The sequence below is a fragment of the Montipora capricornis genome, chromosome 5, assembly GCF_036669925.1.
Source record: "Montipora capricornis isolate CH-2021 chromosome 5, ASM3666992v2, whole genome shotgun sequence".
NCBI classification, from domain to species: domain Eukaryota; kingdom Metazoa; phylum Cnidaria; class Anthozoa; order Scleractinia; family Acroporidae; genus Montipora; species Montipora capricornis.
The window spans coordinates 15,097,731-15,125,230 of record NC_090887.1 but is presented as its reverse complement, the minus strand read 5'-3'; the positions used below and the strand labels follow the sequence as shown (position 1 = coordinate 15,125,230).

The 27,500-nt window shown below is 39.4% G+C and overlaps 2 protein-coding genes across 4 annotated transcripts in view; both read right to left on the bottom strand.

Moving 5' to 3' along the window:
* The window catches only part of LOC138049624 (sodium/potassium/calcium exchanger 4-like), a 21,529-nt gene extending 10,371 nt beyond the window's left edge, over positions 1–11,158 (bottom strand). The window contains exons 1-2 of one of the 2 annotated variants that reach the window (XM_068896000.1): positions 10,753–11,158; positions 2,651–2,791 (exon numbers count right to left, since the gene is read on the bottom strand). In XM_068896000.1, coding sequence (XP_068752101.1) covers positions 2,651–2,789 — 139 coding nt within the window. In that variant the 5' untranslated portion in view covers positions 2,790–2,791; positions 10,753–11,158. Of the gene's footprint in view, positions 1–2,650; positions 2,792–2,881; positions 2,994–10,752 lie in introns of those variants that run through there. The other variant, XM_068895999.1, reaches the window with a different exon arrangement.
* Positions 11,159–13,330: 2,172 nt separating this feature from the next.
* The window catches only part of LOC138049623 (solute carrier family 23 member 2-like), a 14,633-nt gene continuing 463 nt past the window's right edge, over positions 13,331–27,500 (bottom strand). Inside the window, exons 1-13 of one of the 2 annotated variants that reach the window (XM_068895998.1) lie at positions 26,567–26,591; positions 24,249–24,370; positions 23,411–23,527; positions 23,113–23,270; positions 19,655–19,749; positions 18,407–18,495; positions 17,428–17,584; positions 17,305–17,329; positions 16,760–16,880; positions 16,099–16,255; positions 15,751–16,004; positions 15,338–15,611; positions 13,331–14,309 (exon numbers count right to left, since the gene is read on the bottom strand). In XM_068895998.1, the coding sequence (XP_068752099.1) occupies positions 13,987–14,309; positions 15,338–15,611; positions 15,751–16,004; positions 16,099–16,255; positions 16,760–16,880; positions 17,305–17,329; positions 17,428–17,584; positions 18,407–18,495; positions 19,655–19,749; positions 23,113–23,270; positions 23,411–23,527; positions 24,249–24,338 (1,860 nt within the window). In that variant the 5' untranslated portion in view covers positions 24,339–24,370; positions 26,567–26,591 and the 3' untranslated portion in view covers positions 13,331–13,986. Of the gene's footprint in view, positions 14,310–15,337; positions 15,612–15,750; positions 16,005–16,098; positions 16,256–16,759; positions 16,881–17,304; positions 17,330–17,427; positions 17,585–18,406; positions 18,496–19,654; positions 19,750–23,112; positions 23,271–23,410; positions 23,528–24,248; positions 24,371–26,566; positions 26,592–27,500 lie in introns of those variants that run through there. The other variant, XM_068895997.1, reaches the window with a different exon arrangement.

The window sequence follows — 27,500 nt, the reverse complement described above, 5'->3', positions numbered from 1 at the left end:
TGCATATGGCGTCTACGAGAGTCAGGCCTGTTCCAAACGTCGTGCTACTGCCATGCCGAACTCAAATGAAATTGTCATTTCGATTTAAGCACGGCAGTAGCACGCCGTTTGAAACCGTTAAGCGCGGCACGGCTGACTTAGGTTCGACACGACTACTTCGCACGGCAGGACTTGCCGTGCCGCACGGCAGTAGGACGACTTGGTTTCAAACGGCGTGCTATTGTTGCACCGAACTCAATTCATACATTTATTTAATATATTTTGCATTATCTGCATACTATTACGCTGGATGGATGGTTTGTTTTGTCTTTTGAATTTGGCGCTACTGTATTAGGTTCGACGTTTGAAACCGCTGCCATGCCATCGTCGTGCCACTGCCAAGCCAAATTCATTTGAGTTCGGCACGGCAGTAGCACGACGTTTGGAACAGGCCTGTTCAATTGCTTCTCGGCCCTTTGGCTAAGATCAAGTGTCATCGTCAGACCATTGCACCCATGTACCTTTTTCAGGACCTTATGAGGCTGGCACTACACGGTTAACGCCGTTACCGGTTCACGAGGGCGTTCTAAACCATATTTATTTTCTCGCGTTTTAATTTCGGCTTATTTTATCTCAATGCTTTGGCATGGGCAACTTTCGTTCACGGAAGCGATTGTGCGGTAGTCCCATTTCTCAAGAATTTTTGCGGGTAAAAACCTTTATGACGTGAACTTATTGAACCCTTTTATCGGCGTTTCGCCTTGACCTGCACTTATATTACTCAACAAAATATTTGCCGTCAAGTAGAATCTATTCGTAACCTGCACTAATTTCATTCAAACGCGGCAAAAACGAAGACAACTTTTTAGTTAGAAGCACACTCAAAACTAACGAGCAACCTGGCACTTTCAAATGCGCGCGCTCACGATGCAAAACTTGTCTTTTCACTCTTAACACTAGCAAAATATCGGGACCTAAGCGATCTGTTAAGATCACCGATCGTTTCACATGATACGTAACTCCGCAAATGCCATTTATTACATAACCTGTACGTTATGCAATAAATCATACATCGGCGAGACAGGTAGACTACTAGGCGACCGATTCCGCGAACACCTTCGAATTCGCGATGTTGGGAAGAATGACAAGGATGCATCTAAGCCAGCCGCTCGTCATTTTAATCTCACTAACTACTCCAAAGAACACATGGCTATCTGCGGCCTTTCCCTACATCAAGGTACGACGGAAAGCCGCAAGAATCTGGAGCAAAAATTCATCTTCCAAATTGGCACCCTTAATCCCCACGGTATTAACGAACGCTTTTCATTTAACTAATGTATTCCCATTTTTCACGTTGCCATGTTACCACCAATAGCGTAGCTCCTACTAGACTACAAAAACTACACACAACCCATAATTCCTCGAGGGCTAACGCTCGAAACGTCAGCTTTTATTATCCCTGTACGGTGGTCAATTTACATTGTCAACTCCGTTGATAAAACCAAATATTTCGTGTCCAAAAAGATTAGTTGCCTACCTACTCATCTCCCGTATAATTTGTTACCCCGGGGTTAAACAATCGTCAAAATGCCTAAGAACCCAAACAAGCCTACTGTACCTTGTTTTAACACGGAAAGTTTTAAAACTGGGTTTATTAATAGACTATTTTTAATACACTTTTACTTTTTAACTAATTATGTTAAACATGTATATATAGGTATATATTTATACTTGTATATTCAATAAAGATTCAAAGATATAATAGCCCAATTTCGGGTCTTTCTGCATGTACCGGAAAGCATTGTATTTTTGGTCAATTGGGAGTAGTTTATTTGGAGTTGTTTTGTTTTCTGTCTTTTGTTTCTTTTGTTTTACGTAATCTGTGCTCCGGTACCTGCAGAAGGAACCCTAATTTCGATATACTAAAATTTAGTCCTGAACAAAAGGCATCATCTCGAAGCCCTGGAGAATAAATTCATACAAATCCTTATTTTTATTCGTTTGAATTCCGAGGTTGAAGGAGATAAATCTCCTAGTGGGGCAATTAAGAGCATCAACATGAACAACTTTAACTTTAAAATCCAAATGTGCCTCTGAAAACGTGAAGGTCAATTTAAGGAAATCGTTACCCGAAAATGAGATAAATATTCAACATCTGACGACAGCCTCAATACAAACATTCAATAATTCCCAAGACAATACCTAATTTCTCTTGAAAGCACACGCCAATGCAAGTTTGCTGCATGCACGCTTTTCTAAAGCGGCCTTCACACAGCAAAATTGAGTTTGCAAACTCAAGTTTGGCAAATTCAAGTTGGTGTGTGTGTGAACGGCACATACAGTCGGCAAACACGTTGGCAAACTGTTGGCGACAATAGAAATTGTCTCTATTCTCGCCAATAGTTTGCCAACATGTTTGACAACTGTTGTTGTGTCTTTCACACACACCAACTTGAGTTTGGCAACACGGCGAGTTTGCAAACTTAAGTTTGCCGTGTGAAGGCCGCTTAATACATCGGTGACACTCCTACAAAGTATTCATTTCACAAGTTGCACAGTGTTGGATCCCTTTTCAAACTCTCGGCTTCGCCTCGAGTTTGTAAATAGTGATACAAAAATGCCGTTCATGTTGTAAACATTGCAAGCAATCGAAATAAATTTTTGTAGATACCTGATAGTTCCCCTGAAAGCGTTATGGGTATTCCTGCTGTCTCGTCAATGCGATCATCGAAGCTCCAACCAAAGAAAAGAAATAACGACACAACTACTGCGAATCCCAGTTGAACCTTGAATCGCCTTCTTCGCGTCATAGCTGAAGAAACCAAAAAGAGAATTTGTGAATCACATCGTCTCTGTCTGCCTTAGTTCTTTTGTGAACAATTTGTCAATTCGACAAGAAAACCTTTGAACCGTTCTTCCTGCAGTTTCAAACCCTTGATGACTGGAATTAGTTTCATACTATACTGTGTCACGTAACAGCAAGGTTATGGTACCCTATGAAACACCAATTATTGCTTAATTAACAAAATGCGCCACTATGGTGACGTAATATGTTACCATGACATTTCGTCTTAACTTGCTTATATCTCAAAATGAACTCGGTGACCCCCATTTCTTATTGTAGCATCTGAGATAGAACCATCAGAAAAGTTTCATAAAATTCATGGGACACAATTCAGAACTACCTTAAATTGTCGAAAAGTTGGTATTACATATGGTATCATAACATTGCTGTTACGTGGTACAGTGTTGAAGTTACAACCCTACCCTATAAGATTAGTGAAACTGATTCAAGCCACCTTAAGTGGGATGGCTCTTAACTACCAAACCGTTGCTATGGACACCTTCAAATAGTCATTTCTCGAGTCCCTTTACTCTACAGTTATCCATTTTTGCCAAGTGTGTTCTATTTAACATTCCCTTGTCTGGTTCGACTCACAACCATACTCTGTCGATCACGTGACCAAAACAGAAACTGCCTAAGAACTCAGCGAGTTAAAACTGTTTTTCACAAATTTTTAATGCAACAGTATGAAAACATTCTAACACAAAATCTGTAGCATTTCTCAAAAAAAATGTGACGTTATATGGCCCTTCTTTGATGCACTTAACAAAATATCAGTTCCATTTTTTGTCCAAATAGAAATTCCATGCTATAGTTTAAGAAAACTGATGGGATGGTTCCTATCCGGTAAAGAAACTGCCTCTTCCTTTCGTTTCCTGAGAGTTTTTACGTGTTTTTAACTTAAACGCACGGCGGAGGACTGGAACTAGTTGTGCAAGCGCCTTCTGATTGAAGTGATGTCAGATTTACTTCAAGGAACCATCCATGCACCTTTTTTGTAGGACTCTCGACTAAAAAGCTTCCTTAGCAACCATTGTCCTTCCCTTTTCACGTCTCTGCGCATGGCCAAACTGCCACCTCAGCCCATTTAATTCCATTGTTATTGAAACAACCGAAAGCGCTGATGCTGGAAACGAAAACAATCCCATAATAATGGCAACCCAAATGCGCTGCTTCGTGACCTGGCTATCTTAGCGGTCCGTATTGCAATATTCGGACCGTTCAGAGAACCATCAGGATTCTCCTTTACAACTCGGATCAGTTTGCCTATATAATAAATAGATTTAGCCAAGCCTAAAAGCGGAGCTCCCGCGTTATTTATTCTTACAATAAGTTACCCGACTTGAGCCTGCGATCCAATCGAAAACCGGTACCTGGTCAGCGGTCAACTTCAAAAGAACAGTTGACCTCGACGAGCTCTAAACTTAAACCCGGATTGTGGTCATGTGATACTTGTCAGCGGGTATCTTGTTTTGACAGGTGTCAATTGACCGTAACATGGATGTCCAATAGAGCAGTTTTCAGTAGCCCTTATCGGAGATTATCAGCGATTTTGCTACATAAACGAGGCCAAGGGGTCATTTTGTATTACATTGAAGCTTAAGCCTCTTTTGCATGTAGTTTTAAAGAAAAGAAAATGTGCCTGCAGGCTCAACTCCAATAAGGTCCATTGAGTGTTGTAAAACAAATACCAAAGTCACTATTTCGACCAATCACAGCAGGTGTAAAACAGCGCAGTGAACCAATCCAAATAGACCGATTTCGATATATTAAAATTCAGTCCGAAACAAAGACATCACCTCGAGCCTCTGTGGAATAAATAAAAGGATTTGTATGAGTTTCCCCAGAACCTCGAGATGATGCCTTTTGTTTTGGACTGAATTGTGGTCTATTCGTAGCAATTCCATGTAACTTGCTCTGGAAGCGCGGGAAAAGTGGCGATTGGTTTTGGTTTTCCTTCTCATTGGCTGATAAACTGGCGCGAGATTTAAGCGTAGCAATTGCAATCGTGCAATTACTTTCGACAGTCATTTGAGAACTGGCACTGCTCTATCGAAGATGTACGCTGTAAACTAGCTGGAGTATGGCCGTCATCTTGAGCACAAGTACACAAGTATTGATTATTATGCACGTTATGTTGGTCCCGAGGGAAACAGTTTTGTTTTACTGAGACGAAGTCGAGGGAAACATCAGGACTCGAGGGAAAACTAAACTAACTAGGTAGTTTCCCGAGGCACCAGACATCAAGAGCTTTGTTATATATTTAGACTTTCCCTTCAACAATCGCAGCATAACAAACAAACGCGGGCAACAACTGCTGAATTGTATCCCGGAGGGATACATTTGAATTTGATCAGGGGCGCGTGACCAAGAATAAACCAATCACAGTGCTCGTTTTGTTGAGCGAAAGTCGAGGTATATAACAATTGTTTGGTTTATCAACGGAGTTAATAATGTAAATTGACCACCGTACAGAGATTCTAAAAGCTGACGTTTCGAGCGTTAGCCCTTCGTCAGCCCTTCGTTGGATTCGCTCTGACGAAGTGCTAACGCTCGAAACTTCATCTTTTAGAATCTCAGTACTGTGGACAATTTACATTATCAACTACGTTGATATAACCCAATTTTTGTATAATACTTCCCCAACTACGCAGCATCACATTTTTTTTAGAAACTACCCCTTCATTCGTATATAACAATTGAATTTGATCAGGGGCACGTGACCAAGAATAACCAATCACAGTGCTCGTTTTGTTCAGTGAAAATCTAGGTATATAACAATAGTAGGGAGTTTAAGATCTACGTCGGCGACGTCGACGAAAAACGTCACCTCAAAATATAACTTTGCTCTATCAGAAATCTTTCGCGATTATTCAGTCTCGTTCACGTCGTACAGTTTGGGTAAAGTATCCTAAAAATGAGATGGTACGAGAGGTTATAGAGTGAAGATTCTCTGTTGCATGCTTACGTTGTCGTCAAAACCTCAATTTTTTTATTTCACGTCGTCGGCATGGAGAGAACCGCGAAAATATGAGCTAAAATCCGTGCCGCACGGCCCCACGTGCAGCATGATTATTTACTCTCTTTTAACCAATAATATCATTATTTTGTGGCGTTATCGTCGATGTTGTCGTCTTAGATCTTAAGCTCCCTAAAAGGAAGCTTAAGCAACTACAAGGGCGGCGTCAACGAGAACGTCACAAATTTGCATATTTGATGGACAAAAACAATAGCTTTGCACGCTCTGCACGTGCGTTTTTCACTTTTGTTCATTTCTTTGCCGTCGTCAGCAAAACAAGAACGTGAAATAGCCAAATTTGAGGTATTATCAAGAACGTCAGCACTTGAAGATGAATTCTCATTTTCTCCCCTAAATTAAGTGCCGTTCCGACGGGGGTCACTTTTGAGGAACTACTACACTCTTGTCATATTTAAAAAGGTTGAAATAGTCACGAAGCGATTAAAATAACGAAAATTTAGATTTTAAGATGAAGTTCTCGTTGCCGTCGCCGTAGTCGTTGCTTAAGCTCCTTAATTGGGGAACTTAAGATCTACGACGACGACGTCGTCGAAAACGCCAGAAAACAATGATATCATTGGTTAAAAGAGCATAAATAATCGTGCTGCACGTGCGGCATGGATTTTAGCTCATATTAGGGCCGATTTTAACGGTACGACTTTGTCGCATGCGACAACGGCTTACGACAGGCCCACGACATGATTTACGATTGTTGTGTACGTCAGAAAAAAAGTCGTAGCATTTTAAAACATGTTTTAAAACGCTGCGACAATTGTAAGTCATGTCGTAGGCCTGTCGTGAGCTGGTCGCATGCGACAAAATCGTATCGTGTAAATCGGCCCTTAGGGAGCTTAGGAAACGACGACGCCGACGGCAACGACGACGCTACAAAACAATAGGTTTAGTGAGCAAAAACAATGACTCTGCACGCTCTGCACGTGCGTTTTACATTTTGGTACATTTTTTTGCCGTCATCTCCTAAATGACGACGTGAAATGACCAAATTCAAGGTTCTGTGGAGGACGTTAGCACATGACGACGAATTTTCAGTTCTCTTTCTACGCTTCCAACCCACTCATATCAGTTAAATTGCTCGGCAGTTACTACACATTTTTAAGGCGAAACGACATGAAATAGTTTTGTAGTGATATGAATAACGCGAACTCATTTTTTAAAATGAAGCCCTCCTAGCCGTCGTCGTCCTCGTTTCGTAAGCTCCCTAATTGTTGGGCGACTTCGTCGTCGTCGTCGTCGTCGTCGTCGTCGTCGTCGTCGTGCGTACGCGCCCGCGAGTAATACCGCTTGCCATGATTACCATGAAAAGCAACTCATGGGTTCCTCAGTGAGTATCAAGCTCCGCTTAGCGGTCTTTCGGGCCGCCGAAGTTCCGTTAATATTTAGGCGACCATTGTTCTTTTCCATTAAAACTTTGGATTTAATGACACCCACTGTAAATACTCGTGTAAGTAGAAATCCATCTCAAACCAGAGAGTTTAAGTTACCGCAAGAGTTTGTGGAATAGCATTAGCTCTTTTAAAATGGCATAATTATACTGAATGCATTTCATGCTCAATGACTGCAAAGGTTACCGAGCTGTTCGCGAAAAAGAATACTTTGGTTCAAACAGTTTTCTTAACTAAGTCATTCTGCAACAACTGATAGAGTTCAACATAATTATCTTTATACATGGTGCGTCGTCGTGTATTATAAACCTTAACAAATCACAGAAACTCCAAACACAGTACTTTTGCAAGAAACAACATGTTAGCAGAAAAAAACATGAGACAAAGATCAAAACAGAAAGAAAATCGATGTCAAAACCACATTGAGAGGAATGCACTTATCATGTGTCCCTGTTCTACTTATGACGTAAACCCGCTTTTCGTATTCACTTGCGCGCATGAATGCATTCAAGTGCATAAGAAGAAACCTTTCCCGTTCACTGACATTTACAAAGGCACTTAAGGTAGAAATGACAAAGCCTTTTAATAATGATAATAATCACGTCATTAAAGACAACAGAGCTTATTTGGGCAGGCATAAGTCCTGTACTAACTGTGGTCGCTGTAGGAGGTGGTATGGTCGAGTGGTTATGGCGTCGCTTGCCTTGAAATTCCGGGCATCCCGGGTTCAATAACATTTCATTTGATATTGGTAGTCCCTAGTTCAACTTCTCGGCTGCTCTTGTGAATAAGGCATTGGTTTGCCTTCGCCCAGTTGGGATTTTTAAAGTTGTTGTTTTGTTTTGTTTCAGCCCGGATTACGTTTCGTTCTCACGGTATGTATATATGCCAGAATTCAAATCACAACTATAGAAAGCAAATCAAACTGAAATGTTCCGATTTCTTTACGAGAGGAAAGCAACCCAATAAATATTGATGTATTCCGCAAGGATGCTACCAAAGCATACTCATGATTATTCAAAGTCTGGGCACGGAAGTGATGTTGTATTCAAAGTAAAATGAAGTGAGGTGAAAGAGATGTTATGCTTGATATGTGAAGTGTTTTAATTTTTTTTTAAATACATTCAGTAATATGAAGCACGGAAGGCTTTGTTTCTTTTCTTTAACGAACGACTCCCCAGTTTTGAAGACTGCTTCTTTGCTGCGATGAAACCGAGATGTTTCTTTACCTTTACACAGTCTAGCTTTCCTTGCAACTCCTCCGGTGTTGCTAGCTTTCTCCTCGTGCTCCAATTCACCGAAGCGTTTCCAAACGAGTTCTATGAAGCATTTTAATTTATCGCCTCACGCAAATATTTCAAGCAAGTTCCTCGGAGCTAGTGATATTCCAGATACATTGTTGCTGTGTCTTAGGCCATCTCGGTGGAAATGAAGCGATCTTGGCTACCTCCAGAGGGTTGCAGAACATACTTACGTTGAACAAACTCGGACACACTTCATTGCATTTTGGGCCTTTGCCCGGACCTCCATGTTGGGTCTTTATTCTGAGCAAATATTCATAAGCTTTTCATTATCTTTGGACTTCGCTCTTTTTACGGACGCAGCACCCTGAGATATTTTCATTACTGAGATTAATGATCTATTGTTATTTGACAGCTTGAAATTTCACAAGTATGCTGTTTTTGCATCTAAATTTGGACACAAAAGAGTCCTTGTCCCATGCAGACCAATTTAACCCCAGGGGAGGGACTCGCATATGAAAGGGATGGGGAAGCTAGAGGTCTCGCTTATAGGGGTGTAAATTTCGGATTTTGCTCACACTTGAGGGGTAACTGACGTCAAATTTTTCCCCCTTTTTTCGTTGTACCAATACATTCCTCTTGGGTTAAAGAATCCTAAATGAGCAAATAAAAGATGTTTTGTGTAAAACCAAATTTTCTACAAATTTCATTTGATGCTCAATTGACGGCCATTTTGAAAACGTTCCGATCCAGGTCACGTGATGTGAGACGTCACACGTGTGTAATGTAGTGAACGGGTCATGGTAGATCTGAAGGTAACAACTTCGCGGCCCTCGCTGTCCAGCTCGCTGCCACAATTTACGAGCGAAAAAAAAAAGGTTTCTTCCATTCTCTTTTAAGCCACCTTTTAGAGACTATGAAATACGAAGTGGGAAATAAAATACCTCCTCTAAGAAGGTTGAATAATCGAAACTCGACGGATCGCGTGCCTGTATTCACAGCTACAGGTAAGTTGCACGCCAGGCAAAACAGCGTTTAGGAAAAATTTACACGCAAGCGTTGTTTCTCATTTGCGACGGAAACCACGATGAAGTCAATCTTGTCCCGAAAGGTTACTCGTTTCAAGAAGTATATCACTGTCAGCTGAGTGAAGAGTAAATTGGTGTTTTATCTAAATAAAACAAGCCGACGTCCACTGAGAGCGGAAACCATTTAAGTTCATGTCAAGAGACTTCCTTGAACCCAAATTATAAAACGCAGTGTCCTGGTTAAAAAACAAACGAACCAGTGACACAGTCATGCAACGGAAATAATAAGCACGTAATGTTTCTCAAATGATGACCTAAACTTTAAAAAATATATCTAATATCGCGCTCAGTTTAAAAAAGACATCATATGTAGCGCATATGCAGCAGCCGTGAAGGTCTCGTTTAGGGTTTCACGCAAGAAATATAAAAATATGTATTTCATATGTTTTAAATACGGTCTTTTTTAGGGGTCAAAACGTCCTGGGCCCAGCCCATACTAATCTCCTTTAGGGTTTTAATCGAGAACTTCCCACGGGCATCACCACCCTTTCATATGCAAAGTCCCCTCCCCACCCACCCACCCCCCCTTCCCAAAAAAAAACCCCGGGAATTTAACTACCTTTCATCTACGAAAAGCAAGCAATTCGCAAGCTTAATCGACCTTCAACGTGCAAGTTGAGTTTATGCTAAGTGAAAATGTCTTTTTAAGGTGTAGTATGCTAATCAAATACAAGTGCCTTTTTTCTAGCAGAATTAATCAAAACGAAAACATTCGACACAAACACAAGGCTCATCCTAGCCACAACTCTTTCTTCAAATCATCTGTAAAAGAATTGCAACGCTAAACTGACACCGCACAAAACGAACGATGATTATTATTATTACTTGTGAGTTTGTATCTATGATACGGCAATCCCTTCTCAGACGGAATTCCAATTGCCCCCCCCCCCCCTCCCCAACCTTTCCAGGCCACGCTAATATAATCACTCCAACCCCGTGTAATCAAAATATATCGTTACATTTCAGCTGTGTATGGCCCGTGTTTTAGCTGCCAAGACCTTCATACTGAATACATAGGGTAAAAATTATAGTTTACGACTACTGCAAAAATCTTGTACGATCACTGATGCTGAATAATTACTGATGTACATGAACGATGGAAAGCACTCAACAGCTTTGGGTTCTTGAATGTATCCTTTTAATATAGGCTCGGTCCAGTTAAAGAAGTGTCACTCACCTTACAATGTAATCAGAAAAAGTGATCGCCTTATCCCAGTTTCCAAGGAATGTAAGAATTCATAGGAAAATTCCCCTGAAAGAAATCCTGCGTCATTCAATCAGTGTATTCGTATTATACATGCATGAATGGTCCGCAAACTGATGATCGAAGCCGCATTCTCTAAAGCCACTCTCCTTTAACCAATCGTCCGTGTTGAATAATTCGGCGCCAGAGGGTTTTTTTCATTCATATTATTATTCAGCCGTCTGTCCATTGTTCTGTAAATGACAATGTTTGTGAAGTACCCAATGTTTGCATTCAAGTTAGCCTAAGCCACAAACATTCATCAGGGAGTAAAAGATCTTTCAAAGGAAAACAACTTTCATACAACGTATATATACTTTCACATAACGTTTATCCTATGGCAACCCCAGAATAGTCATTAATGACCGGACTTGTTTATCTGCTCTTTACACTTCTTAGCAGTGAGCTGGAACGAAACAATATAGCCTAACCTAGAGGAACTTCTAATCAATTTTCAAACACACTAGGTAACTTCACGATATCAATATAATCATAACTTCAATTTTAAATTCATAAAAAAATCAGTAGTTAATACCTCACGCTGGAAATAATGATTCTCTTCATCCATTGCGAGCAAGAAAGTGGATTTAGTAATCTCCCAGGTTTTCTCTGTCACACTTCAAAAATGCCATTAAATTAATTTAATGATCAATATTGTAGAAGTTTCAAGAACATGGACTGTTAGTCAAAATATCGCGAACTGGTTTCGTAATTCCTTTCCGCTCTTATTTTGGATGTCACAATATATTACATTTCTAACATTACAAGTATAAAAAATGTTTCTTCGCTACCTTACATTGATTACTTTTTCACGTTTTTCGAATTTTTAAAAAAAAAACTTTTGTGGATACCATTGACGGCTTTATGCCGAAGTTAATACAAGACGGCCGAAAGATGTTTCTTTGCCGACGGCAATTTGTTTATTACCCTGCCGCATCCAAATAATCAGCGATTTAGGCAGGACTAGACTGTTACTCTTTTATTAGTGTGCTAGAGTTCTATCGAAAAGGGTTGCTGGACGAGGAAAGCAAATTAAACGACAACATACATTACTCAAAGTTAAATTGTCATTTTAAAAAACTTCACGGCTCTTTGATTTCAGCGTTTTAAGAAGTGGGTTAGGACACCAATGACATATTGTTGCGAGTGAGTTAAAAAGAAAGCAGTGGGCTCGATAGCAAGAGTGTCATCAGATCAAATCGCAAGTGGCTTTGAGGAATATTCAGTGGTTTTTTTCCAAAGAACGATTGATTCTTTTGATAAATAATGAGGCGCAAATATGATGCAAGATTTAGCAAGTTGTTTACCAAGGCTCAAGAAGATTTGGTTCGATGATTCGATGATTTTTGCGAGCTTTATGAAAATTGTTCAAACTTGTTAGCTTATGTACTTGAAGCAAGTGTAAAATAGTTGTATTATGAAGCCTATAATAGATTGAGTGCGGATAAGATCATTCTAATGGTTGAGGTTGTCAAAAATGGGTGGGAGGAAGATCACGTTTTGAAGAAGTAAGTTGAGAGGTGTAAGAGCCTCAATTATACGTGCTAGGTAAAAGGTTAGAATGCAAATGAAGGTAATTACAGATCAAAGAAATCCCGGCAAGACTTCCGCACAGGTGTCTATTTAATTCTGCATACGTTCCTTTGTTTTAAGAAAACAACAGCTCTAACATTGGTGAAAAGTCCAAATTCCTGGTGGGCGAACAAAAAAAGAAAAGAAGAGATCAATTGTTTTCCATCGTAAAACACAGGAGTAATGATGACAAAATGTGAAAACCATTTAGCGTGAACTATTAAAGAACAGACCTTGTGTTAGGTTATTTTCGTCAAATCTTGCAAAAATCACGCGTGGAGATATTGCCATGCTTATACCGAACATTACATCACATACTTTAAAGCAATTAAAATAGTTGTGTAAATTTCATTAAATATGCAACACTTGCCTCGGGTGATTTTAACATTTCAAAACGAATGTTTCAAATTAATGCTAACGCTTTGTTAACTCAAGTGAGGATAATGGTCCCATTATCCACTCTTGGTTAACTGCATGAGACCGTATTACGCAGTGCTCTTTTATCGCGCAACTAGACGCCTAAAGGCGCTTAATTGGGATGCTTTTCAGTTGCGAAAGTTTACCAGTAAGTAAATCTAATAAATGTAGGAAAGAATCGAAAAGAAAAGAAGCAAGCTAGTTGAATTATCATCCTTCTCGCGTGCGCAGTACAACCATCAAAGAATTACGAAAAAATAAAAAGACTATTACAAGTCTAAGGCCTCGTCCACAATTATGCGTTTTTATAATCCTCCGCTATCACGTAAGCGAAAACGAAACGAGTTATTTTCCATTCTCATCGGCGTTGACACATTTCGTTTACCCATTGACGATGCTAGAAATGGTTATCAGGCCTCTTTCGTCGTCACTTTCACTACTCTCGTTTTCAAGCTCCCTCCCTTTTTCTCCCCTGTCGCAATCAAGTAGGGCAACCCTGGCTGGGTCAAGTTACTCGACAATCCAGTGAATGCAATAGTTTATTACTTTAATTCTGTTATCTTAGCCAGAGAAACTGGGATATACAGGCTTGAAAAACTCATGCACTCTTCGCAAAACTACAATGCAATTACCGATAGCACAGAGGTTCAATTTTTCAATTAGAAACCACTAAACTCATCCAGGTTTGTCTTCGTGTAGAACGCAGAGCATGATCTGAAAAGTATTACACTAAACTAATCTGTCCGTTTCCCAACTAAACTAACAAATTTTTATAACAAATGGCTGAGCCAGTTACAATGAAGGTGCAGACCACAACAACCGCCAGAAATTACTAGGTATCAACGTTACAGTAAAGATTCAAGCTTTTGCTTAGTAAATTGGAAAGTAAGACTGTAAACAAAAAACGACAAGTGGACGTTTTAAGTCGACCGCCAGCGCGGCCAATCTCGATTCACTAAATTGAAAGTCAACGAAAAAAGTCAAATCGCGTACGTCACTCCTGTGAAGTACGCAACAGCATATAAACGTCCTTGACAACAAAAAAGACTTGAAGTTTTCGTTGAAGTATCCCCACCGAATTCCCCCTTAAAGCTTGAAAAAAAAACTGGTTTATGAAAAGGACTTGGTGTCTTCGCTCTGACGGCATTCATGGCGAGTATCGTCATCTCAGACGAGGTGTTAAACATGGGCGTCATTGACAAATGGATCGCGAGCTCTTGCATCCTGGCTGTTGTCATAGGGATATGGCAGAAAAGGCATGTACTTGGCACATTTGTATTTACTGAGGCGATGAAGACCAAACGGCAGATTGTAACATTCAATGGGAGCAACTTCAAACTTTTCGTCTACTTTATCTTCCACAGCATTTTCCCCCCATCCTGCGAGACCACGCTCTTCCATTGTACCTGGGATGGTATTGTCTAGAATCAGTGGAACGATACATCCTACCGCCATGCTTGTTGACAGCAAGACAGTGACGATCTGGTCAATCTCCTCGACACCTATTGAAAGTAAAGGACATTTAAACTCTGGCCTAGTCACGGTTTTAACTTACTGATTAGGTACACAAGGTTTGTCTCTGAGACAGTTAACCGCTCCAGAGATTGAGGATTCTGGCAGGTTCCTCAATTTTCGTCTATGCCCTCATCACCGATACAATGTACATCCAAAAACCAGAATTCTCAAAGATATAGGTAAAACAGTTGTTGTACACGCCGAATATATATGTCACGTGAAGCTATGATCCTCGCAGTTGTGAACGCAATTTTTGCAAATGCGTAGAGAAGCCAGAAAAATTCAGGACTTCAACGGGGTTTGAGCCCGTGATCTCGCAATACCGGTGCGACGCTCCAACCAACTGAGCTATGAAGCCACTGACGTTGGGAGCCGGTAATTTGTGGGTTCTAATGTTCCCATGAGGAATGAATCAACGATGAAACGTCAATAGCTTCATAGCTCAGTTGGTTAGAGCGTCGCACCGGTATCGCGACGTCGCGGGTTCAAACCCCGTTGAAGTTTCAGGCTCTACGCATTTGCAAAAATTGCGTTCACAACTGCGAGGATCATAGCTTCATTTGATTTCATATCAGCAGTTCATATATGATCCATTTCATATATCATTTCATCGAATACATATGTTTTGACAATGACCGTTTAAGTATTAAAGAGAATGAGCTATGAAATAAACAGACATATTTCAGTTTAGCAAGTACGTTTCAGCAGGAACATCTGTCTTCATCATTGATCTGCCAACTAAGCCGCCTGTATTCTGCACTAAAAACAGGCCGCTCATTTAAAAGTTTCAAAAAGTTGGTTTTTGATGCTTGATTCAGATATGTTGAGATATAATTAATATCTTGTTGACTCGTTTTCTCGAACCGCACTGCAATTTACTTGTCCTTTCAATGTTTTTCCAGCTTAATTTATGGCCAAAAAACAACGCGAGCATTCAGTTACAGTACTGTCCGTAACAGTCCTTGAATTCGTGAAGTAAGAGCTGCGACCATTGCAATCACACACTTTCTCGTACCTGTCTTAATTGCATCCATGTGGCTTTCCATGTAGTAAGGGACAGCCAATCCAAATACAAGGGAAAATCCAACGATGAACAAGTTTCTGGAGGAATTCATGTCAGCATACTGAAGATTAGAGATTCCAACTGCGGTGATCATTCCAAACATGACCATAAACATTCCACCGATGATAGGGTCTGGAATGGTCACAAACAGCGCGCCAAATTTACCAAGGACACCAAAAATCATAAATATGAATCCGCCGACTTGAATCACGCGAAGACTTCCGACCTAATAGGTAGAGTAGGAATGGAAGACTACATTAGATGTTTACCACTATAAATTTTATAATTGAGATTACCTTTCGCCTGCGACCTACGAAAGTTGTTCAAACTGATGAAGGACTAGTTGGACAAAGGACCGTCGTTACCTTAGTGATACCAATGGCTCCAATGTTTTCACCGTAAGCAGTTGTATCAATTCCACAACCAAAGGCTCCCGCCACAAAAACCCCGATTCCTTCAGCAGCAATTCCACGATTCATCGCATGTTTTGGAGGTGGTCGAGCCCCAGACAATCTCCCGCAGGCGTGGTAGTCTCCCACTGACTCAATAAGGGAGGCCAGTAACCCGGTCAACATTCCAAGTACTCCTGCGTAACTGACGGTTGGAGTTCCCCACTGACCTACAAAGGATTTTAGAGACCCAATGAGCAAATTTGTGAAGATCTATTTGCTGGTAAAAGTAAAAAGCAGGAGACGTCAGCCGTTTTGTTTAACCTGGATAAGGGAATCTAAACCATTTGGCCTCTTTCAACACACTGAGTTCGCGGTCAGTTCTCGCCAAGTAATTCGGGTTGTCGGGATCTGAAGGAAAACCTCCGGCAGCAGTGATGATGGCACAAATGACCCAAGATGATACTATCGCCATAATAATCTGTGGAACAAATGCAAGATGCTTATAATTACAGCCAGGAAAATTCAAGGACAGATTGGACATCATTTTCGGGTCAGTCTCGGCTTCCAGAAAGCGCAAGCAATAACACCTGCAAAGCCCGGGCTTGTTGCCTAAAAATGACACGTCGAACCAATAAATTCATATTGTATGAACGACAGTGTAATCATTGAAGGCCATTTTCCTTTCCTCATAATTTTCACTATCAAACTAGCTTTCCTTGCCCTTAGCTATTCCAGGCCCTGTGAAAACATGTACATTGGTCATAAGGTCACTTCGATAAAACGTTTCCCGTTGACATCAATCCACTCCACAATTAGTGTTAATTAGCAAAGCAAGAAGGACTTTGATTCTTAGCCGTTATTCTAATCTATCCCTAACGCGATTTAGAAAGGGAGTTTGAAAGCACCTTACAAACTATACGTTCTATTTAGATGAGTCAAGTTCCAAGAAGGGCGTAAAAAACATGAATCAAACCATACTCACTGGGAATGATCTAAATAATGGATAGCGAATAAGATGACAACCTCGTGCTCTGTTAAAGGCAGGAAGAGGAACATCGAATCTGTTCAGATATTGTGAAAAAATGACCAACAACGCGATAGTCCTGCAATACAAATCATTGAACAAGGTGAGAAATCTGTCAAATCACTGGAAACTAAAAATAAGAAAATAAGAAGCATAATTTTGAGTAATCGAATATTTTCCAAGTCATCATTGAAAACTTACATCTCTACATTCATGTGAAAATGCCCACGTTTTGACAGTTAGAGTTTTAGTAACACAGCAGTATTATTATTATTATTATTATTATTATTATTATTATTATTATTATTATTACTGATCTAAAATCAGAATACAGCTCTTTTCCAATTTGCCAAATGATAACTAATCCGATTGGGCCTGATGACTACGACGCCTCTGATTGGTCCGCAGGTTTAACTTCGGATTTTTCCGAGTATCTCCGAGTGGTCATGGCAATGGTAATACATTTCTACAAGAATCAGCTTCGTAAAATCATGAATACTTACATCATTGAGATTCCCCAGTGTTTGCCTTAAAAAAAAAAACGACAAAAGGACTGAATATTAAACCTTAAATACAGCACTGAACCGAGCTTCGAGTCCAAAAAATGACAAGATGGGAAGATTTACCTGCACTTTCAGCTGCTTCACTAAACAGTGAAATTCCCATCAAAGTAATTGTAGGTGCGATTGTTAGAGGCCCAATGAAGCGAAGGAAAAATCCAACAACACCGGCGAAACCAATCACAATTTGAATCAATCCTGTCATCATTATAGCTCCTTGAATCTAGCAGAAATTTACAAACGAGTGAAGTGCAAAACTCCGACAACAAACGTTGAGTAGGTTATTTTAAAGACATTTGTTTCCTCCAATAATCTATCCGCACCCTCCCCACCCTCTCCCCCACATATGGAGTTTTCTCTGGTTCACTGAATCAAACTGAATTTCTTCGATCAAACTACGAAAGCGTCGTTTATTCATGATTTCATTAACGGTGGAATACCTTTGGCAGTAAATGAATAGATAAGACTTATATGGGTATTGATTAAGAATATCAAAAGGTAAAAGATGGGACTAGGAGTGATAGTTAGTGTTTTCCGCATAAGCTACTTTGAGGTTGCCCTGGAAACGGAGTCGACAGTCTTGATGAATTACATTGTGGTACCGTTTTGGTGGACGCATTTTCATCATTGCCTGCGCGGAGCGGCAAGAACTCAAGTTGCAAGAAAGCGATATACCAGGAGCTGAGCTCCCTAAACCACCAGAGTATTGTACAATGCCATTTTTAAAACGATGGCTCGCTTGCCAAGGCACAAAATTTAATTGTCCGAAACTAACCCTAACGAAAAGATTTGCCCAAAAGGTCAGTTAGATCGTGATACATACAATGTTTACTTGCTAAAAACATAAGTTATAAAAGGTTTAACCTGAAGCTAACTGTTATCGTACAAGAATGTAGGAAAGTCTTTTTGCTTTGCAGAGGAAACAACAGCATAAACAGTGGCTCGTCCCCAAAACAGTCCCACAGTGAAACTCAGTGGCCGACACTGACCAGCTTTAACAGAAGTTCATTTCGAGTTTAAGCTAGTTTATGGCTGAATATAGTACCTCTCTCATCCGAATCTGCCAGACTTCGGTCAAGTCGATATCCAAGCTTTCAGTCGAGTTACCATCGGTTTGCAAAGTGGTGTTGGTCACTGTAAATGAAACAATTGTATGCTGGCACAACTTTCCTAATATTTAAGATGCTTTTTAGAATGACTGTTCATAAAATGAATACCAGAATGCATGTTAAACGATTTTGTTGCTGAAATAAATAGAAATAGACTGTTATCAGAGTTTTAAATCATTTAAAAGATTTGTGTTCAAATTCTTCTCAAACCTGGAATAATGCTTGTCTAGAACCAGAGCTAAAAATCGTTATAACTAGCAGTACTCGTAGATTAGAGAGTGCGATCGAATATGGTAGATTTGGTATGTTAAAATGTGATTCTGTTTGGGAAAACCGTGCTTAATGAAATTTCAATGCATTTCAACGCAGTTTGAATGCATTACAATGCATATTGTATATGTTTATATTGTAAATTTATATAGTCAAAGATAATATAAATTGTTTCTTAACTTACCTTCAAATACGGAACAAAGTTTGTGTAGGCCTTTGCTTTTCAACCAATCAGCCACGAATTTTTTTTCAGTCATTCAATCTTAGCGAGAGATATAGCCGCACAACATTGACTATCCATCTATCGATTTGTTCGAATTTTAGGAAATATTGAAGATTATTCGCAATGGTAAATAACAGTTTATAGCAATTGCTGGTAAATGTTTGTAGGCGCTAATTTCCGGACTGAACAGAGAATGGCAAACGTTCCATTAAATCGCCCAGCATAGAAGCCGGCATTCACTAAACTGGGGATTAAGGAAAGTATAGTGTCTTAGCTGGAAAGTCATATATCAATCGGAGATTTGTATCACATATTTTTGTCTCTTCATTTTTGGGGAACTTTCAAACAAGATAGAGCAAAATGGAACAAATTACTACACGAAAATCCCAACGGGTTTTCGATTTCTTGGATCTAATCCGAGATAGTTTTCTTTGCAAATTCAACAAATTCGTTGCTGTGAAAAACAGCTGAAGGCTTTCCCAAACAGGGTCGCAAATAGCGACGGCTATGATTTTATTCGTGTTGCCCCAAAAAATCTCTATTCAGTCTGCATTAGAACTGCGTTCTGTCGAACGCAATAACGCCATTAAACTCCATTATGCCTTACTGACATTCCACCATCTTCAGCAACTACTGCGACGTTTGCCACAGACTACATGTAAGAATGCTCCAAAAATTGATACCAACTTACCGCTAAGGTCTGGGCATCTCCACTGCGGCAGAGATAATATGGAAAAAGTTGGGCCAACAAAAGCTAACGAACCTCCTCCTTGAACAATAGGAAGCCTAAAACAAAAGCAAAAACGTTTTGTAGATTATTACATACATGTATATACTAGTAATAGCTATCGCTATGAAGTGCCAACGAGACAGTCAATGATACATAGTTTTCAGATTTGTATCAGAGTTCCAAAATACCTAACAGTAGTTGTAATGTTTTTATTCGAAAGTACTACAACTCAACTTATCTAGTCAACTATAATACAATAACAATAGAAATTGCACACTTTGTATCTCCAACAATAATTTAAATGTCAACGTGTTTTGCAATAATACGGAAAGTACTGCTGTAATTTTTGAACGGCCGTAATTTTAACAGGAATAATTAAGTCGAATAAAATCAGGGCCATGTAAAAAATCGCCAAAGCGTTTTCAGACTTTTAAGTGTGGAACATGTAATGGGGAATCAAACTCTCTCGCTAACGAAAGTTGTTTCACTTGTATAATTTTTATTTTGCAAGATACAGCCATGAATTATAAGTCAAATTGATCGTTTAATTGTGTACTTTGCAGACAATATACTTCATTTGAAAATTAAATTGAATTGTTCACAACTCAATGGTTACAAAACTGCTCTACTCGCGGGCCGAAGGCCAAACTTTACAACAGCGGCCAGTAAGAACACTTATTATATACGTACAGAGATTTACACTCCAAAAAGGATCGAGATAAAAATAGTCTCTTTGCGCTAGAGAAGCCAGCTGATTGGTCATACTATTTTTTTCACTAATGAAAAACGACGTATCGACGCTCTGATTGGCTATATCGTTATTTTCGCTAGTGAAAAATTGTCGTATCATCCTTTTGAGTGGCTAATATCATGTTGAACTGTGGCGCGGGTGGCCTGTGCACAGATTTGTAAACATGGCGGCCGACTGGTGTATGGTTTTCAAAGTTTTTGATCTTTTATTGCTTAGTTTTCTCCACAAAAATAAATTTGCATGATAATAGCAAATCCAACATGGCGGCTATCGTGAACAAGGTCTATTGATGTCAGTTTTTCATGCGTCTGTCCTGTTATTGGTCACGAATTTCGTCAGAACATTGTCAAAGTATCGCCTCGCGGATCTGCAGACTACTTTGAAAATGTTATGAAGAAATTCATGATCAATAACAGGACAGCCGCATGAAAAACTGACGTCAATTTGTTTTTTCAAGTGAAGGTATGATCCTCGCAGTTATGAACGCAATTTTTGCAATTGCGTAAAGAAGCCTGAAAATTTCAGGACTTCAACGGGATTTGAACCTGTGACCTCGCGATACCGGTGCGACGCTCTAACCAAATGAGCTATGAAGCCACTTAGGTTGGAAGCTGGTCCTCACGGGAACATTAGAATCCACAAATGACCAGCTCCCAACGTCAATGGCTTCATAGCTCAGTTGATTAGAGCGTCGCACCGGTATCGCGAGGTCACGGGTTCAAATCCCGTTGAAGTGCTGAAATTTTCAAGCTTCTTTACGCAATTGCAAAAATTGCGTTCATAGCTTCACTTGATTTCATATCCGCAGTTCATATATTTCATCATTAATTTGTTTTTTACAATAACAAAAAGGCAGAGGGGTCAAAATTAAGTCAAAACACGAGAAGAAAGCGAGAAAAAAATGCGACAAACTTTCATTTTATTCAATCTCAAGTCTGACGCGACCAAATTCATAACTTGCCTCGCTCTCTTATGGAAAAAAACGGAACTTTCTATTGGTTAAAAAGTGACAGATCGACGTTTCACAAACTTTTGCATAAATTCAACTCTTCGAAATACACAAATTATAAATGTATGTGTCTGTTCGTTTATTGACAATAAAAATTGGCCAATGAGCTCCCAAGAATTTTGCAGTCATTGTAAAAAATGTGTTTTTACTCACTTCCCAACAGAAGATCGTCAATAGTCGCGCTCACGTCATGCAAGTTTGTCTAATGACATCACACATCAAAACACGCGCTTTCATTGCTTCTTGAAGTCACATGAGAAGCGGCCTTTGTTTTTCTCTGGAGCGCTCGAATTTTTTTCTGCATACACAACAATCTCGCGCTTCGGCTCTATAAAGCTGCCGCCTCGTCAACCTCGCGTCGTCGCTCGGCTGACTTGTTGGCAATTAAATTAGCGCTAAAAATGCCGACATATCTGAGATGCCGTCTTGTTTTTCTCGTGCACTGATCTTATTCTTTCGTCCCGATCACGAGAGACCCTGCAACAAACTAGCGAAAGCGAAAAGCGAACACTTTGAGAAAACATAGCTGCAAAGAAGTTTTAGCTGTGACAGTATCTTCAACAAAAATGTTACTTGAGAACAAATCCTTGCGGGTACGAAAAACCTTAAATAACAATGACCACAACTACGTTTTCTGAGCCGGCGAGACTGAGCACCCCCAGCAAACCATTGTTTTAACGAAAAACGCTGGTCAGCAACCTGGTTCTGGTCATTGCTGTCTATACACCTTATTCCAAAATGGCGGTCATTTTAGTATTCTTTTGTTTGCTTGCAAATTAGCCCTTGTTGCCTCGTTCTTAAGCTGAAAATTCAAAAGAATATTTTAGCTTGAATGAGGCAACAAGGGCTAATTTACAAGCGAACAAAACAATCCTAAAATGGTGGCCATTTTGGAATAACGTGTACGGGGTATCCATTCCCTCCAAAATTCATTTGTTCTTCTTAAATCCAAACCTTCAATTCAAGCATTCTATCTTGCAATTTAAACTGAAACATTCAATTTGTCAATTAAAACATTCAAATCGTCAATCAAACATTCAATTCGTGTTTGAATTGCCGAATTGAATGTTGCAGTTGCCAAATGGAATGTTTGCATTGCCAAATTGAATGTTTGAACTGACGAATTGAAAGTCTGAATTGCCGAATTTATTGTTTGAATTGCCAAATTGCCGAACTGGCCCAGGTTGCACAAAGACCAGCGTTACCATACCATGGAAACCGATAGGTTTTGATACCTCTTAACAACGGTTAGCGCTAACCGCGCTTCGAACAAACGGCCCCTGAATGCTTGAATTGACCAACTGAGTGTTTGAATTGACCAATTGAATGTTTGAATTGACAAATTGAATAAACAAAAGAACAAAGTGAACATAACAATACCTAATCAAAGAGGTCTAATAAGAATAACAATAGCTCTTTTGTCTTCCACCATTTTGGTCCGGTATATGAAAGTTTACTCAAGGTTTGGGTTTAAGAATAACAAGTTTGAATTCTGCCGGGGATGAATACCCATAATATTGAGCATTCGTTATTCGTCATTTGATCAATCAGAAACGCGAAATTCTCTTGATTATATAATATTAATGGCCTTTATTGCTGCTGTAGACTTTGTCGTTGCTTTATCTCCCTAGTTAAAATATTACCAAAACTAATATTTACCTGACTCCAAAGGTTGTCTGTAGCAAGGTGGCAATTCCAGATACGAAGAATATAGTGCTCAGAATTTCGCTGATGACAAGTTTGTTTCCTTCAAAACACATTGGAATTTGAAGGATGAAGGGAATCGCCAATGTTGATCCCAACATGGTTAGGAAATGCTGGAAATATCAAACCCAAGTAATAGAAAGATAAATTGAAGGCCGCATAGCGTTCAGAATCATCAAATCTCTTGCGACAGAAATGAACAATGGAAAGATTGAATACTTAAACATGCAGAATAAGTTTCCTTGATCCTTACCTGGAAAGCCAACCATATACAAAGGTACCATGGTGGATGTTCGTTGACGAGATATGATAAACCAAATGCTTTCGGCTTTTTTTTCTTAGTGAGTGATTTTTCGTTTCGCACCGTCACCTGAAAGCACAGTTAAATAACTGATTATTCGGTAGAAAGAAAAAAGATTCAACAATTTGAACTCTTTTCTTAGTTGACAGTACGGTTAACTGAACAGTGACAGATCGAGATGCCAAGGGTTGTCGCGGTTCTCATTTATCAGGCTGAAGACTGGGCAAGCTCGGTGTCTGACATTTGCAGACTGCAGACTACTGAGACTACAGACTGCAGACTAACCCTAAATCACAATTATTGAAAGCTAACCGTTTTAAAACGGGTTCTTAGACTTAAATAATGTTTATCAGCGCTATTTGAAATGGGTGCTTAGACTTAAATAATGTTTATAAGTGTTATTTGTAGGCAGTCTGCAGTCTGCAAATGTCAGACACCTGGGCAAGCTGAGGTGATGGTGGTATGGGGCGCTTGAACATTGTCCTCTTTGCCTCGCCAAGTCCATTTAACACTTGTTTCAAAAGTACAACCTTTGTAGTTCGACTTCAGTTTGTATATTTAACTGAAGTCGAACTACAAATTTTGAATTTTGAACCAATATCAAATGGACTTGGCATGGCAAGGCGGACGATATCTCAGGCCCAGACCATGCTAGGGTGTTCATGGATGGCTGAGGAAAAAATAATCTTTTCCAGTCAAAAGATTCAGATAAGTTCAGGAAACCTGTTTGCAGGAATCCGTGATTAAAAACAGAGAAGCCAACAAAATATGTTGAAGTGGTTGTCCTTACCGTCATCGGCTTGAGCATAACGCTGTTTTCATGTCTGTCTTCCTCCACTTCTTGTTTCTCGGCTGTGTATTGCTCATTAGGACTCTCCATTATTCAATTTTAATGAAGACGTTAGAAAATTCCTGCAAAATAACAACGTGAAATAGCCAGCCAAATTTGAGGTTTTATGGAGAAACGTTAGTCTCCGATTCGCAGCCGTCTTCCGGGATGTCACGCAACGCTCCCCTAGAAGAAACCGCTGCTCACATTGGAATCCCTTCCCATTGTTTCAACGGTCTATTAAAACAACCAAAAACGTAAGCCAATCGAGTGTGAGGAAAATCATTCATTGCGATTTTGTGGCAGCCCCATGTAGGTATTTCGACTGAAACGCCGAAAAAATCTTGACCGCTCAAGAAAGATAATTTATTTTCGGCAATGGTACCCATAATTTCATAATTTTGCAACAGTATACACGGGACTGGAAACTATTTGTGTATTTGCCTGGTTTCTGCCCGCAGATGGAATCTGTGTTTTGAGCTAGGCAAAACCTCATCAACCGTAACAGAAAGCCTTGCTATTACCTAGGTTTTTTACAGATGCGGTTAGAGTTTGACTAGATATTTGTTCAGTTTGTTTGCTTTGGTTTCAGCTCTGTTTTCATGCATAGTGCAGTTGAGAATACGTGAAATTAATAAAATTGCGCGTACAGGAAGACTTGATTTTTAAGTTAATAAAAATATCGAATAGTGTGATTATATTTACATCCTTTCATTCTTTCAGTTGTCCACTTATTCTTGCATTCATACATACATACATACTTTATTTATTCCAGAAGCAAATTATATATACAAATAAAAACTAAGAGTAAAAATACTTCTAGAAAAGGAAGTTAAGAGGTTAGCCCTATGTAAAAACTCCCTCAACAAATAGGAAAAAGATAAATATATATATAAATCAGGATTTGTACAATCAAATATTTAAATACAATTTAAGCTTAGATTTAAAAAGCTGAAAGCTATCAGCTTCCACTATATCACCCGGTCATGGTCATGGTCAACGTGGTCGCAGTGTAAAAATACAAAAATAGACTTACATATTTGTGGTAATCGAGGGCATTGATGAAACGAGAGCTGTTACTGCTCAAGTCGTACGATACAGTTCCAGAAAATGGAACTGTAGCTGTGATTGGCTCAATCCGAGAAAGGAATGTGGTTCCAATGTGAGCAGCCGTTTCTTTCGGGGTAGCGTTGCGTTACATCCCGAAAGACGGCTGCAAAGGAGAGTACGTCGGTTATTGAGGTTCTCTGCTAAATTAAGCGCCGTTTCGACCAATGTCATTTTTGAGGAACTACCACACCCTTGTCATATCAAAAAGGCTGAAATAGTCACGAAGTGATTACAATAACGCGTATTTATATTTTGACATGACGTTCTCGTTCCCGTCGCCGTCGTCGTTGCTAAGTTTTTTTCTTTCAAAATGGCCGCAAGCTGTTTTGTCGAGGTAACAGAATAAGAAATTAATTGTTTTAAAGAAAATGCATATTTTTCAAATAATCACCTATGTAATTATACTAAAATAATTATTTACCTCAGGCGTGGTGAATATTGGTAAATAATAACCGAGACGAAGTCGAGTTCTTTATTCACCGATATTCAATCGATGGGCACCCAACGACAATTTTCGGAAAATATCTGTTCAACATACGATTTGAGATCTAGAATTTTCGGAATATCTGTTGTAAATTTCCTTGCTGGCCTGCCTGTCCTAGGATTTTAGAATATTTAAAATATAGGATAATTGCTTATTTTTAACGGATTTTTACCCTAAAAAGGTCACGTAGAATTTTCGGGAGCCTTTTTTTTGGCTGAAATTTTCGAAAAGGTAAGTTTTGATCCCTATATATCATTTTCGGATCACTAGACTTTCAGCTATGGAATCCGAACAGATGAAAAATTTTTAGGGGATAAAATTATGCTTATATCTATCTTTTAAATACCAAAAAACGTTTAACAATGCTATGTTTAAGTTGGTTTGAAGTATGTTCTCGTTGGGTGTCCCTGTCACTTCGCCTTCGGCTAATAATTGTTAAGTAAGATATGAGTAAGGCGCCGTTCTAAGACACCGATCCTTTGAGTTCCGTAAGGAGAATAAGGTGGTAAAAGCAATCAAATGCTTCCTAACATTCAGGAATAACTATGTCTGTCAATTCCCTCAAATACCCTGAGCCACTGTGATGGCAACGCCTCTGAACTCAAAAGCATGCTTCGGGTTCAAATTCTGTTCTAAGCAACTAACTGGATTCAACATTGGTGGCCTTAAATTTTATACTACTTACGCTTGGCAATAAACCAATTGGTTGCACCCCCCTCCCGCAGCTCCCTTCAGTTTGCTTTATAATGATCTTTATACACGGCTCCAAAAGCTGCCTTTTCTTAAGATATTTTCATTACTTTTCCTTCCCTCTTACTAAACCATTGTCTAAATTCGCGCTACTGAACTTTCACGCTTGGTTCCGCTTGAAAGAATTTATATTCTTTCTGTTGTGCTAAAACGCCACAGAGGTTCGCGGTTTGTCCTTGAAGCACTCGAGAAAATGTAAAATGTATTTGATATTTGTAACCCTTTTGAATCTTATGCCGCATTATGAATTCAAAGAGTGTCTTGGAGACGCGCCACAGAGTCGACCACATAGTTGTCAAGTAGTATAAATTTGCATACATCCGAGTGACTTCTAATAGCAAAAGACGTTATTTAAAGGGAATTATTTTCAATGAATTTACCAATACGTTCTCCTTTTTTTGGCATTGAAACAATATTTAAGAAGGGTTGAACAAGACTATTCTTTCCATCGTCTTAAAATTGTCTTTTTCGGCGGAAACGAGAGAGATCGATGTCAAGAACTCCCTCATGGTTCAATGCACATCATTTTAACAAAGCAACATTTAACATATGAGAGTAGCTAAATAAACAAGAACCCCAAGATATTGTGGAAACAATTTGCAAAGCAAATCTATTACATCCTTAATCCTTTGGTCAACTGTTTCATTAGGAGCCAAAAGAAAGAAACTTTTCGCTATTTCTCTCTCCCTCTTTCTCCCTGTCGATGAAGCATTTATTCATTTAGGTCCATTTAGGCTAGATAGCAGAATACTGGTGTATTCTGCAATCACTTTATCTTGGGCTAACTTGATGAACCTTTCACCTTAAAGGAATAAGTTCAACGGAAATTCAACAACTAATGAAATTATCCTGTTGTGGCATCGGATCTT